Here is a 15937-nt window from a genome sequence, read left to right on the forward strand (position 1 = left end):
TACCTTTCGTGGAAACTTTTTTTAGTATTCCTGCTAGTGATTATTAATAAGGATTGACTCTGTGTTCCATTTAACCCATTCAAAGTGATGTATCTTACTTTTTCACTCCATTCTTTATAAAGAAATCTTTTTAAAAAAAATAACCTTTTAAATGCATTAATAATTAAACATTTGGGAAAGAGTATATCAGAAAATACTAAACTTGGTCCTAAAATGATAAAAGTAAGACATGTCATGGTAACATACTTCATCTTTTTGTCCTTTGTTTCTATTTACTGCCCTGAAAAGCCTTATTTTCAGTTCAGATTCCAAATTCACAGGGCTTGCAATAGCTCTAAAAACGTTTCTGATGGGAATTATTTTTGAAAACTTTGATAAAAGTAATGATTGAAATTATCAGTATAGTTTGATCTCCATAATAGGCATATTCTTGATAAGTTACAAGGAAGGATAGTAATAGCTTAATATTTTAAGTGAGTTCTCTTATATTTTTGATAAGGGGTTGAAGAGCAGACACTGGAGTCAGTGATCCTTAGTGGGCCCATCCATGCTTAATATTACAGATTTGCAATGCAGTCAAAAAAAGCCTGGCTCACATGGCTCAGGTCAGTGCTGAGATGCAAGTTCTATCCCTGGCCTGATGTAGTGGGTTAAGGATCTGGTGTTGACACAGTTGTGGCATAGGGTCACAACTGTGGATTGGATTCAGTCCCTGGACCAAGGAACTTCCATATTCTACAAGTGTAGACAAAAAACAAACAAAACACCTGGCTCAACCATCTCAGGAGACATAGGTTAATATGTTCCTCCCTCTCTGGTAACCACAAGTCTGTTCTCCAAATCCATGAGTTTGTTTCTTTTCTGTAGATAGGTTCATTTGTGCTATATATTAGATTCCAGATTTGTTATTTCATATGGTGTTTGTCTTTCTCTTTCTGACTTCATTTAGTATGAGAATCTGTGGTTCCATCCATGTTGCTTCAAATAGCATTTTTTTTTTAATGGCTGAGCAGTGTATTCCATTGTGTATATGTACCACATCTTCTTAATCCATTCATCCGTCGATGAACATTTAGGTTGTTCCCGAGGCTTGGCTTTTGTGAATAGTGCTGCAGTACCTAGGAGTAAACCTGACCAAGGAGGTGAAAGACTTTATCCTGGAAACTATAAAACATTAATCAAGGAGGAGTTCCCGACATGGCTCAGTGGTTAATGAACCTGACAAGGAACCATGAGATTGCAGGTTTGGTCCCTGGCCTTGCTCAGTGGGTTAAGGATCCCATGTTGCTGTGAGCTGTTGTGCTGTAGGTCACAGACGTGACTTGGATCCTGAGTTGTTGTGGCTCTGGCTCTAGTGTCGGCTGGTGGCTGTAGCTCCAATTAGACCCCTAGCCTGGAAACCTCCATATGCCGTGGGAGCAGCCCTAGAAAAGGCAAAAGACAAAAAAAAAAAAAAAAAAAAAAAAAAAAAAAAAAAAAACTAATCAAGGAAATTAAAGAGGATTCAGAGAAAGGGAAAGATACTCCATGCTCCTGGGTTGGAAGAATTAACATCATAAAAATGGCCCTATTACCCAAAGCAATCTACAGATTCAATGCAATCACTATCAAATTGCCCATGATATTTTTCACAGAACTAGAACAAACAATCCAAAAGTTTATATGGAACCACAAAAGACCCAGAAATGCCAAAGCAATCCTGAGGAACAAAAACCCAAGCAGGAGACTTCAGGCAATATTACAAAGCCATAGTCACCAAGATGGTGTGGTATTGGTACCAAAACAGACATACAGACCAATGGAACAGAATAGAGAACCCAGAAATAAACCCAGACACCTATGGTCAATTAATCTTCAACAAAGGAGGCAAGAATATAAAATGGGAAAAACACAGTCTTTTCAGCAAGTATTGCTGGGAAAACTGGAGAGCTGCATGTAAATCAATGAAACTGGAACACACCCTCACACTGTGCACAAGAATAAACTCAAAATGGCTTAAAGACTTAAACATAAAGACAAGACACCATCAAACTCCTAGAAGGGAACATAGGCAAAACAACCTCTGACATCAACCGTACAAATGTTTTCTTAGGTCAGTCTCCCAAGGAAACAAATAAAAGCAAAAATAAACCAGTGGGACCTAATCAAACTGATTTTGCTCAGCAAAGGAAACCATAAAAAAAGACAACCTGCAGAATAGTAGAAAATAGTTTCAATTGGTCTTATTATAAAGAAATCAAACATAGTAAGTCAGATTCAGAGGTGCTATTTAGATAAAAGAGTCCAGTGAAGGCTGCTCTTGAGGAGGTAAGCAGAGACCTGAATGAAACAAAGTGAAAAAGTACCTCAAAGTCTTCTGTGCAAAAAAACTTCTAAATTGGAAAAAAGTGCAAAGTCTCAGAGGTAAGAGTGAACTTGGCCCACTTAGTGTCAAGATGACCATAGTGGCCAGAACGAGGTGAGGAAATAGGTACAGTCAGCGATGAGATAGAGGTCAGATCAGAACTATAGGCTTTATAGTTCTTGGTAAGGAGTTAAGATGCAATTTTTGCTGTTATTGTCTACGTATAAGCATGAAAAATTGAGGTTTGGAAAATCTGTAAAGAACATATGTTCAAAATGAGCCTCCTAACCAAGACATAAACTACTCCAGTAGCAACTTATTAAAAAAAAAAAAAAAAGGTGCACTGTTTATATAAAATGGGAGAGTGTTACCTTATGTAATTACATATCTATCACTACCTATTTAAAGAATAAGGGAATTTGTATTTTATACAGAATCTAATATATTGAGGTCTATAAGGAAAATGATAAAGCAGTTTTCTTAGGAAATGGTCCTTTATAATGTGAATGATAAGCTGGCAGTCTAAATGGTCATAATTACAAAGAGAAGTTACCCACTAAGAAGGCCATTAGAGAACATTTAAGACAAAATGAAAAATATTCCACTGTGAAGACAAAGTAGAATTCAGAATTTCTGAAATTTTATTTAGAGTTAAAATTGTCTGAATTTTAAATTATGAACTATATCATTTTAAAATATCTCTTTTAAATTAATATTTAATTTTTTCCCATGAAAGAAGACATTCATAGTCTTGCTATTTTATAGATATCTCTTCAGTATAGTGATCAGAGTATTGTCTTTTTATTTTTTTATTTATTTATTTATTTTTTTTTTTGTCTTTTTAGCTATTTCTTGGGCCGCTCCTGTGACATATGGAGGTTACAAGGCTAGGGGTCAAATCAGAGCTGTAGCCGCCAGCCTACACCACAGCCACAGCAACGCGGGATCCGAGCTGCGTCTGCGACCCACACCACAGCTCACAGCAACGCCGGATCATTAACCCACTGAGCAAGGGCAGGGACCGAACTTGCAACCTCATGGTTCCTAGTCGGATTCGTTAACCACTGCACCACGACGGGAACTCCCTGTCTTTTTATTTTAAAATTGATGGTCAAAGTGGAAGCCATAATTCAAAAATATGTTTTAAGGAAAAAGTATGTTTAAACAAAGCTTTGGTTCTCCATAGGTAATTTTAAAGTGAAACAGTAATTAAAAGATGGCAAAATAGATTTTGTTTACTTTTGCCCAGAAAGAATTATTAGTTATTGTTCAAATGCTGTCATCTCCTGTTGTAATTCACATATAATGAACATGAATATACACTAAAACAATCTTTCTGGCATTGGTTTTTTTTCTCTCTCTGGTAAGAATAACACTATAATTCCTTTCCAACTGAGGTATAGTTTTAGTGACGAGGTGATTAATGCCAAATCACACATAAGCTGAATGAAGAGAATGCATAAATCTGTAAATTGTTCCATGACGAAAGCAATAAACATTTTAATTGAATTTTTTTTGGCCACACCCACAGCAGGGGATTGAATCTGATACACAGATGCAACCTGTGCCACAGTTGTGGAAGAGCCGGGTTCTTAACCTACTGCACCACAGCGGGAACTCCTAAAGTGAATTTTTGAATAGTAAGATTAGTCTTAACTTCAATCCTATTTTTTCCCCAAAGAACAAAGTGAAGTATGTTTGATAGCAAAATTTACAAAGAACTAGTATTTCTGCTATTTCTAAAATGAGTATCTTCCCTTTGAGTCGGTTGCTTACACATAGAACTGGAAATACATTATATGCCTCAACTGTTAATGTTTCAGGAAGGAGACCTGTCTCATTCATCTTTATGTCTTCTGTATATAACCAAAACCTTACATGCTATAAGAGAGTGAATGATTTAATGAAGAAATGGATAACATCACAATTATTTTAAAATTGAGTAATAGCATTGAGATTTTTATGTTGAAAGGTATTAGCTCTAGTCTTAATGATGTAATCTTACATATATTTTAGTTTTCTTAATTATGATAGCTACCTTGTAGATTAGTAACAATTTTTTAAAGCATCATTTAACTTTTTTCCCAATTACCCAGATATTAGGTGATATGTGACTAGTAACTGTACTCTTCCTCCAAGCTACTTGCAAGCTGTGAACTATTACTAACCTATTAGTGACTGATGACATTTGCCTTTGGAAATATCCATTTATCCATCGTAATTACTCTACATTCATGTCTCTCATCTAAAAACTGATTATCTCTAACAAAATATTTGGCATATGATAATATATTATCTTTTTGCTTTTGAATTGCTTTTGTTTATTGTAGTAGCTTTTGCCTTCAGTATTATCTCCAGAAAGGCATGGATTGTCCAAAATGTTTATAACTTCCAAAACTTCTAACATAATACATTGAATCAAGAATCCTGTTCCTTTTACAGAATTTTCTTGTTACTTGGAAGGGTGGATGCTGCCTTTGGAGATACTAAAAGGAACAGTCATAAATTTTTCCATAAGTCTCTAAAATACTAACTGGATGTTCCTACTATCTTTCATTCTTGAGTGTCTTATTTGGGACACTAACCATTAAATTCCAAATTAGCATAGACATGTATAATACCAACATTATGAGCTGCAGACTGTTGGAGGTTTTAGGAAGTTGCTATAGAACAGATACTTCTTGCAGTATTATACTATCCATTAATAAGCGTTGGAGTTGTTACAGTTTCAAATGTGAACAGTCATTCTATAATTGAAACTTTATTATACTAAGATATTAGTATTTTATTATCTTAGATGTTTTGGTTTTTTTTAGCTGAATAGGATTTTTGATTTTGAAAACAGACAACTTTGTTTCATAGGAACATGATTTTTTGCTATCATATACATACATAGAGCCTACTAAATAAAAAGCAATTACAGCATAACCCCTCCATCTATACCTAAAAAAAAAATGATACATCAACTATTTCAAATTCATAAACTTAGAATTTTGTGTCTTTACCCAAGCAAATGAACGTCTCTCTCTCTCTCTCTGTGTATATATATATATATATATATGTATATGTATGTTGTTTTGTTTTTTTTTCCTGACAGGAAGAAGCACTACAAGGGTTTCGAGTGAGTGCTTACTTTGACTACATGGAAATTTTGGAACAAAACTACCGACCAGTGCTGCTGAGAGACATGCGGAACATTAGAGTGCAAAGCACATAGATTGGGGCATACAATTTAATTTTATGCTTTATTTATTTTTAAAGGAAATAAAGGGTTTTGGATAGTGTCTATGTCCATAACAACATATCCTTTGTGAATACACAATATTGTAAATCAGTGTTGAGAGTTTTTTAATATAATATATTCAAGTAGGTATCAGCCCAATTTGTGACATGAAGTAGATTCATTTTTGTAAATTCGCTGTTGTATAAGGCTGTTTTAGAATTAAATCTAGCTTACTTATAGTTCTTTATGTCTGAGAGTTCGTCTTAACCTACATTTGCTTCTTCCCAAGATTATTAAAGTACTTTGTCCAATGAGTTTGGAAAGTAGCAGCAATATTGTAAGCTATCATTTGACCAACCAAGAGAGAGTCCACAGAGACAAGGAAGATAATTGTTTTCTTCATTTTTTAAGTTTTCACATATAAAGGAAAATTGACAAAACCAGAACTCCATATTTTACATATGGAAAAACAAATGATATTTATCATGGCAGGTGGTCAGAAAATTATTGTCCTCACACATAATTGTTTTTCTAGGAATCCCTTTTGATACCTCTATCAATTTATAATTTTTCATGTGAAACATAGTCTCTACATGGTTCATTTAAAAGATAGATTGGTTGTTTCATACTGATAATGCATTTGACTCTCTTTTGTTATGCATTTTCCTTAGTGATAGGTTTGATTTCTACTGAATTTGAAAACATTTAAGAGAATAGATTTGTAAATTATTTTAAATGACTAACACAGTGTTTTATATTATTTAAATGGAAGGATCTTCTCCACTGAAATTTATATAGTATACTAGGGCCTATTTTCTTATAATTGTCACATTTAATATATGAAAGATAAAACACAAAAATACTAATTTTTCAGTTAGCAATTTCAAGTTCTTAAAATTATAAGTGGAGATAATTTTATATTCATTGCTTATATTTAAATATAAATCAACCATTAAAACCATGTTCAGAAGCCTTTTTTCTTTTTAACCAAAAATGGCTTATCCACAAACTCTTATTTTTCCTTTTAGTATGATGAAACAATGGTACTATACAATTTTTGGTTTTGTGATATTCAGGCAATTGCAATATCAGCCTTCCAAAATCAGGTTTTATGCTGTAAATGCCAACAATAGCTTCTCAGTAATGGTGTCCCTAAAGGGCATTGAAAAAGTTGAGAAAAGAAAATTGAGCAAGTTAATTTGACATATTGCTCACTTTAGCTCTGGCTGATATGAGTTAAGTAAGAAAGCCCTAGGTTACTCAAAACACTAAGTTTTGTCTACTTTCAAACTTAATTTTGAAAAGCTGCTCCACAGAACCTGTATTACATGTTTATGACTCCATTTTTTCCCCTTCTGTTCCTGATACATTGTTATAGATCCTGAGAAACCTGCAGCTTTCTTTCTTTTAAAAAGCTCTTATACAGTAATTGGAAGTACAAATGGAGAAGAAACTAAATTTTATAATATTCATTGGTGACTTTGATTGGAAACGGAAGTAAGATCTAGATAACAATTACATTTTGGAAAAATGACTTCAGCTGGAGCCAGAAGGTTTTCATTTTTATTTAATATGAACAATGACTTAGCAATTTGGAGAAATAAAATATAGTACTGTAGCTACCATTGTGAATTATTTTTGTGTCTATTTTTAAGAATACTCTTTAGAGTAGAAATAAATACAGCCATAACTTGCCTCTCAGTTTTGTTTTTAATTATTTAAAGTATAAGTCCTGAGGACTTATTTCTGATTTGTGAAGGAGGAACTTGTACATTTTACAGGATTTATTATAATCTATATTTTGATACAGTTGTAAACAAATTTGTGAAAAATCTGTGTTCACATATAGATCTTTTATCTATTTTCATATTTTCACCTTTGTAGTTCTGCTTTATGATGTTTAGACATATAAAGAATCTATAAAGGTAAAATAAGTCATAGGAAGTCATCTAAACTTGATTCTACCTGAATTTATGCTTATAAAATTGTGGTGTACTCTAGTTTGATTTTTCCAGTTCCACAATGTTAAGGAAATTTCTTTGGTCATTCATTATGCAGACATATTGCAAGTATTACACATAAAATATTTTCAATAAGCCAAGATAGATGACAACACTTTCATTCAGAATGTTCACCATCTTTCTGGGAAGGTGAATAATTTTAAAACTGAAAATACAATTGTTAAGTGAGAATTGACCTATGAATTTGGTGACTTGATAAGAGTAGTTTTGATGGAGTAGTAAGGGCAAAAATTTGAAACAGGTTTAAATGATGCTGAGAGGAAAGATTTTGGGAAACTGGTTTTTCTAGGGATTTTTCTCTTAAAGGGAAAGAGAATACATGTGGCAACAGGAGGAGACATGAAAGCAAAAGGCTTTTGGGAAATGGAAACATGTTTATGTGGGTGGAAATGTAAGAAGGGAAAACATGATTCTGAAGAGAGAAATGCTGGAGTGAATGTTATGAGAAATGCAAAGGACATGAGATATAGTTTAAAAGTTTTAGAATTAGTCTTTGCTCGGAATATGGACCCATCACTCAAAATAACAGAATAGGGGAGTTCCTGTCATGGCTCAGCAGTTAACAAACCCAACTAGCATCCACGAGGACACGGGTTCCATTCCTGATATAGCTCAGTGGGTTGAGGATCCAGCATTGCCATGAGCTGTGGTGTAGGTCACAGATGCAGCTCGGATCTGGCATTGCTGTGGCTGTGGTGTAGGCTAGTGACTACAGCGCCAATTGAATCCCTAGCCTGAGGACATCCATATGTTGCCAGTGCAGCCCTAAAAAGACAAACAAAAACCACAGAAGAAGAGACAGTGTAAACGGGCACAGACACAGGATGGTCATTTCTGAAAGTTATTTCCTATTTCACTGAGAAAACAAGTTTATTAGCTACAAGGATGGTAAAAACTTTGGTAGGTTTTAGGAGATTAAGGGAAATAGTTGTTAAGAATAGTGGGAGAGTAAATAGACTAAGAACAGTTCATGGTATGAGATGAGTTAGCAAAGTTGTATGCTAGCAAAGTAGGAAGTGAATTGATTTCAATCTGGATTTTGGTTTAATCAAAAATATTACCAAGCAAGGAGGCACAAGGGAGCTGATGGTATATGCATGTGAACTATTATAACATTGTAGCCATGGCAATAGAGCTATATCGGAAGGGGAAACGAGAGGGATATGACAGATACAGTGAAATGTTGATAGGATCAATTGATTTTTAGGTTCTAAGTTGAATGTATGATTTGGAATACTCAGGAGAGGAAGGTGAGAAGATTAGTACTAGCAGTCAAGGTAAAATTGAGATTTTGGCAGAGGATGACTATGATAGCTAAGAGAGTGGAGGATGAGCTCATTGAAGGAAAGGGAATCAAGGAGCTGTGATTCCAAAGTACGGGAAGAAAATCATCTTTTTTGGATATTGAAGTTACCAACATTTTTCACAAGGAATTGCTTTGGATAGCTTGTAAATGACCCAAAAGTTAAAATCTTCTAGGATTAGGCTACAAAAAAAAAAAAAAAAAAAGAAAGAAAAAAAAAATCTGAAGTACAAATCAGGTAGAAATCAAAGGCAGAGAGACACAATCATTGTTAATATCTAATTTGTAAATAAAACAGTTACCTAATTTTTTGAAGCCTTCAAACATTTCTTACCACATAAAAACCACAAACCATAAAAGAAAAACTTGATAATTTTGTAGACTTTGTCAAAATTTAAAAAGGAAAAAAGAAACTACTTAAAAACACTCAGATGCTAAGCCACAGACTAGGTGAATAGATTTACAAAACATGTATCAAATAAAAATCCATGTTCACATTATAAAAAATTTTTCTTTTACAGACACACCTGTGGCACATGGAAGTTACCTGGCCAGGAGTCGAATCGGAGCTGGATCTGCCGACCTACACCACAGCCTTGGCAACACCAGATCTGAGCCATATCTGTGCTCGAGGCCCAGCTTATGACAACATCAGATCCTTACCTGTATCCTCACTGAGACTACAGTCATGTTCTTAACCCACTGAGCCACAATGGAAATTCCTATAAAAAGATTTTTAACCACTTAATAAGAAAACAAATAATCTAGTAATAAAATGGGCAAAATGTTTTAACACTTTGCTAAAGATATACAGATGACTGCTAGACTCAAAAGAAGGTGCTATTAGTTATTTAGAAAATTAAGTTACTTAGAATTATTAAATGCAAATTAAAACCTCAGCAGATAAAATGCAAGGGTTGGCTAGAGAGTATAACAACTGAGACTTATACATTTCTTGTAGGAATGAAAACTGTCACAGTCATTTTTCAAATAATGTGAAATACAGCTCAACATTAAAAAATAGCTACCAACTGATGCACACAAAAATGTGGGTGAAAAATCTGCAAAGCATTGTACTAAGTAAAATAAGCCAGGCACAAAAAGACTATGTGTTGTAGGAGTCCATTGATATGAAATTCTAGAAAAGGCAAATTTATAGTGACTGAATATTAGTGGTTTCCAGGGATTAAGGGAGTTAAGGGGAGGATGGATGAGAAGACAGGATATTCTGCTTAGAGGCAGAGGGAATGTCTATATCATGGTTGTAGTGATGGCTGTGTAACTATGTTTTTTTAAAATACTTTGAAAGGTATGCCTAAAATGAATTTTATTGTAAATTTCACCTCAAAGCTGACTTTATCAAACAAGAACAAATACTACAAAGAGAAACTAACAAACCCGTCATAATGGAAGAGTTTCAATATTAACAATTCTGTTAGCTTAGACTACTTATATAGACACTTTAATCAAGTTAGTGAACATCCTTTGTATTATTTTGGTGAGAGTTTCAGGAATAGAATTTCCATTGGAAAGTGATTTTATCAAATGCTGTTTATCAAAACAATCATGAATTTTCATGGGGCTTTTTTTTTGGGTGGGGGGGATCTGTTAATATGACTTACCAACATTTTAAAATGCTCAGCAAACTTTGCTTTCCAAAGGGTAAGTTTACCTGTTCATATTATTTTATCGTTTTTACCTATTGTCAGATTTGCTTTGCTAAAATCATGTTAGGAGTTTTTATGTTTATATTCATGAGGGATATTGATTTGTAGTTTTCTGATTTGCTCTCAGGGTAATGCTGGCTTCATAAAATAAGTTGAGAAGTGTTTATATTTTATTATTATATTTTGTGTATAAATGTTTTTTTCCCTTTAAATGTTTGGTAGAATTTTCCAGTGAAGCCTGGAATTTTCTTTGTGATTTTTAACAACAAATTCTCTAATAAATATATGGCTATTCAAAATTGCTTTTTCTTATATTTATTTATTTATTTATTTTTGTATTGTATGGCCACCACCAAGACATAAGGAAGTTTCTGGGCCAGGTATTGAGTCCAAGCCACAGCTTCTATCTACATTTCCAATTCCTTTAACCCACTGCACAGGGCTTCACCTTCACAGTCACTAGAGCCCCTACAGTCACATTCTTAACCCACTGTGCCACAGTGCAAACCTCTCTTTATTCTTCAGTGAGCTTTGGTAGTTTGTTTCTTTCAAGGAAATTGTTCATTTTCTCAGATTGTCACATTTTTGGGCATCAAGTTGTTTGTAATAGAAATACACTACCCTTTTTAATATGTGTAGAATTTGGGGTGGTGCCACCACTCTTATTTTGTGTTTTATTCATTTGTATTTTCTCTCTTTCTCTTTTTCAGTCTACTTAGAAGTTTATGATTTTTATTGATGTTCCCAAAGAACTAGCTTTTAGTTTCATATCACTTTCTCTATTTTTTTGTTTTCTGTTTCATCAATTTCCATTCAGAACTTTATTATTCCTTTTCTTCTGGTTACTTTCAATTTCATTTACTCTTGTTTTTCTAGTTTCTTAATGCCATTTATTTGAGATCCTTCTTTTCCTGTATAGGTGTTCAGTGCGATAAAAATCCCTGTATGGGAGTTCCCGTAGTGGCTCAGTGGTTAACAAATCCGACTAGGAACCATGAGGTTGCAGGTTCGATCCCTGGCCTTGCTCGGTGGGTTAAGGATCCAGCATTGCCATGAGCTGTGGTGTAGGTCGCAGACGCGGCTCGGATCCCGTGTTGCTGTGGCTCTGGCGTAGGCCGGCTGCTACAGCTCCAATTAGACCCCTAGCCTGGGAACCTCCATATACCGTAGGAGCGGCCCAAGATATGGCAAAAAGACAAAAAAAAAAAAAAAAAAAAAAAAAAATCCCTGTAAATACTTGTCTGAGCTGCATCCATAGCTTTGATATGTTGTTTATAAATTTTAATTTAGTTGGAAATACTTTATCTTTTGATTTTGATCTATGGATATTTAGAAATATATAATTTAGTTTTCAAATATTTTGAGATTTTCTAGGTACACTTCTGTTATGGATTTTTAATGTAGAATCATTATGGTTAAACATAACTTTATATAATTTTACTACTTTTAAATTTACTGAAACTTCTTTTGTGTGTTCAGAATATTATCCACCTTGTAAATGCTTTATGTATACTGAAAGCAAATACATATTTTACTGTTTCTGTGTGGAGTAGTCCATGAATGTCAATTAGATGAAATTGCTTGACATTGTTGCTTGTCTTGTGTTTTTTACTCTTTTTCCTACCTCTTTTAGCAGTTATTGTGTTCGTAATGTTGAGAGTAACTGTAGTTGTGCAATTGTCTGTTTCTCCTTTTAGGTCTATCAGTTTTTGCTTCATGCATTTTGAAATTCAATTATTAGGTATATAAACTTTTACTATCATTGTATCATTTTTATAAGTTGGCTGCTTTATTCTTCTAAAACAACTATTTTTATCCCTAATATTTTTACCTTGAAAGTCTACTAGGTTTAGGTTTTTGTTTTAAGATTTGCATGATCCTTTTCCATTTTTTAACTTTATTTTTATATTTAAGGTGATTTTTATTATAAGCAGAAGGAATTGCATCTGGGTTTTCCTCCCTCCTACCCCTGTCACACAGACAATTTGGAAAATCATGCCTTCTAATTAGGATGTTTAGACCATTTACATTTTATGTAACTCTTGATATCTTTGGATTCACGTTTTATATTTACATTTATCATCTTGCTGTTTGCTTTCTACCTGTCCCAAATGTTTTCGTTCCCTATTCTTTTTTTATTCTACATTCTTTTAGATTAATTGTAGGTTTAGTTGTTCCATATTGTGTCCTTCCCTGGTTTATTAGAAATACATCTTTCTTTTTTTTTTTTTTTTGGGAAAAAAAAAAAAAACTTTACTGAGCTTCTTTCTTTATGTTAGTTTGGCCTTCAGGTTTGTTTTTAAACTCTCATTGCTTTTTAATTCCAGCATTATTATTCCACAAATATATCATTAATAAGCACTTTTCATTGGGAATGTCATCTCCTCAAAATTAAGTGTAAGAGTCTTAAGGACAGAGGTACAATTGATTAATTTTTATCTCCCAGAAATTCCAGCTTTCATGATAGCCACGGAGCAGAGTATCAGATGATATGCTGATAAAGTGTAAAAGTTTTTTTGAATTATTACATTAACATAGAAGGAACAGAATTTGAGACATTAGACCAAATTTCCCCCTGAGATCCTTGAATAGATCCAGCTGGGAAGGAATAACATGAAAATATTCTCAATACAAATATGTTTTCTCTCTATGTGGAATGTATTTTAATAGAAATAATAATTCACTAAATTCTATTTAGCAAATGTTGTAATTAAAATATGTGTAAAGGTTTTCCTTGTGTGTGCGCAAAAGTGTGTGCATTTGTGTCGGTGTATTACTGCATGTGGGTATTGTTTTGGCTGTAACGTGCCTCTGATAAGCTTGTGTGACCTAGCCTGGGAATCTAACCATGGTTAGAAACCAGACCACCTCTTTTTGAAATACATCGTATGTGTAAATGTGTGCTTATTTTGTATTTACAAAAACTGACAAAGTGAATTTGGTGTTTGAGTCTATATAGTCTCTCTTTCTGGAAACCACCAAGGAAACAGTCATATGTCCTAAATGATGTAGTCCTGAAGGCAGAAGACTTACACATCTGATATGTCAAGATCTCTCCTAGCACAATGCTAGATTCTTGCTAACCCTAGACTTACTACTTTACTATATATGATAATTTAGACATGGACTGAATACAGCCTGTTTTTGTAAATGAAGTTTGTTAGAACACAGTGCTTATTTGTTTACATATTATCTATTGCTTCTGTGCTACCATGGCAGAGTTGAATAGTTGTGACAGAGACTGTAGAGCCTGCAAAATCTAAAATATCATCTAACCCTATACAAGGAACTTTGACCAACTCTGGTTTAGAGTACTAATTCCAAATCCACTTTAGCTAGGATAACCTTTTGAGAGGTACAAGAGGATTCTAAAGGACATCTAATCCAAACTTTTATTTCATAAATAATGATGCTATGACTCAGAAAGTGAAGAGGAAGTCTCATGGCTATATAGAGAGGAAATACAATGCAGCGAGTAAAATGAAAATTCAGGGGACAGATTGCTTGGATTTAAATCCCAGCTCAGTCATCAAGTTATTTAACTTCTCTGTACCTCAGTTTACTTGGTAAAATGAACATAACTGTAGTACTTCCTTCAAAGAATTATCATGTAATGCATGTGTTTTTAAGAACTCCTTAGTAAGCATTCAATAAATTCTAGCTATTATTTGCTATTGTGTGGGTGGTGGTAGCGTAGCTTGAACCTAGTTTTTCTGACTTCAGGTTCTGTCTCCTTACAACTGTATTATTCATTCATTCATTCATTTAGTTATTCAGTATACCTTTATTAAATTCCTACTGTGGCTCAGGCATTCTGTTAGGCATGGTTTTAATTTTTTTCCCTTATTCAGACTTTTCCAGGAGTAATATTTTCCTATTTATATTTTTCTTACTAATTATAAAATGGCAGAAAAGAAATAAAAGTTATTTACAATCAAAGGCTAGACGTATTTTTGTAGTTTATCCAATTTTCCCATATTTTCTTCCTGTTTTGAAAGATTAATTTTTCATACTCTAGACTTAGTGATATAAACCAGATCAATGTATAAGGGATTATTGATGTATTTTTAGTTATTTTATATTCTCCAGTGATAAAACAAATATTTCCTTTTACATGACATAAAATTTTACTAACATGTTCTTTGTAACAAAGTTGACTTACCTACATTTTTTGTGGCAGAATATTGAGTTATCACTTAAGTAAGTGCCAATGTATTTACTTATCTAATGAGTTTAAATGGGTCAGCACAGTTAGCCTCACATAAACCCTGAATTTTCAGCGCTAGCCAATATTTTAGCTTTTAAAATCATTAGTTAACTTCTTTGGCACGTTTTCCACCCCATATTCTACCATTGGCAATAGGCCACCATGAAATACTAAGCACCATGAAAATAATTGGACTGTCATGTTTGCTAATAGAGTGCTTTTGAGAAACATTGCAGGAGACAGTTGTTAAAATGTTGGCTCTTAAAGTCTGATCATCTAATCCAGGATTTAAGCATTTATCTGCTATCATATGTGTCAGCTCTTCTTTATTGAGTAACATATTTAGCGTTTTCCTAAAATGCTAAAGTTCTTCTTTTTGGGAACATCTCTGAAGTATAATCATTCCTCTTATAACATCAAATATAATTAACTACAGTTTCACTGGAAATCATCAGATGATGGAAACCAAAATGTTCCAAAACAAAATGATCTCCATAACTGCCTATATTTATCTTATAATTTTCCTCAGAGAAAAATTTTCAAATTAATATTTTGCTTACTATCATGAAATTATTTTGACTTGAAAAAAAGTATTAAGAATGAATGATGAGTACAGCAGAAACTAGTTAATGTTCGCCAATCAGCTTCTTCTTACTGGGTTAAATATATTATAGATCATTTAAATCAGCTTAACCAGTGTTGAAGGGCCAAACCATAACAGCAGGTATGCCTTCTCTATGAGCTTTCGCTTCTCTTTTCTGGTGCTCTGGAGCCTAGATGATTAAATTTGTGACAAAGGAAACCTTCCTGTCAGCTCACATTGGACCTTGACCTGAGGAAGAAATCAACCTTGTATTAAGTGACTGACATCAAATGGTTGTTTATCATTATATCTAGCATTAACTACCCTGTCAGCTTCTTTGAGTTTCCCCATTTCTGCTCCCCTTTCTGATTAATTTTTGAAATGTCTAGATAGGCATTTTTTTTTCTTTCTTTTTTTTTTGCTTTTTAGGGCTGCACTCAGCAGCATATGGAGGTCCCCAGACTAGAGGTCTGATTGGAACTGTAGCCTCTGGCCTATACCACAGCCACAGCAACACCAGATCCGACTGCATCTGTGACCCACACCACAGCTCACAGAAATGCCATATCCTTATCCCACTGAGTGAGGC

The 15937-nt window shown here is 33.8% G+C and overlaps 1 protein-coding gene across 6 annotated transcripts in view; it reads left to right on the forward strand.

The window, feature by feature from the left end:
* TBC1D32 (TBC1 domain family member 32) overlaps positions 1 to 9119 on the forward strand; it is a 207635-nt gene extending 198516 nt beyond the window's left edge. For 5 of the 6 annotated variants that reach the window (XM_001926894.5, XM_021088926.1, XM_021088930.1 and 2 more), the window contains one exon: positions 5442 to 9119. In XM_001926894.5, coding sequence (XP_001926929.2) covers positions 5442 to 5561 — 120 coding nt within the window. In that variant the 3' untranslated portion in view covers positions 5562 to 9119. Of the gene's footprint in view, positions 1 to 3875; positions 5369 to 5441 lie in introns of those variants that run through there. The other variant, XM_013988502.2, reaches the window with a different exon arrangement.

Source organism: Sus scrofa, chromosome 1, assembly GCF_000003025.6.
Source record: "Sus scrofa isolate TJ Tabasco breed Duroc chromosome 1, Sscrofa11.1, whole genome shotgun sequence".
Taxonomy (NCBI): Eukaryota; Metazoa; Chordata; class Mammalia; order Artiodactyla; family Suidae; genus Sus; species Sus scrofa.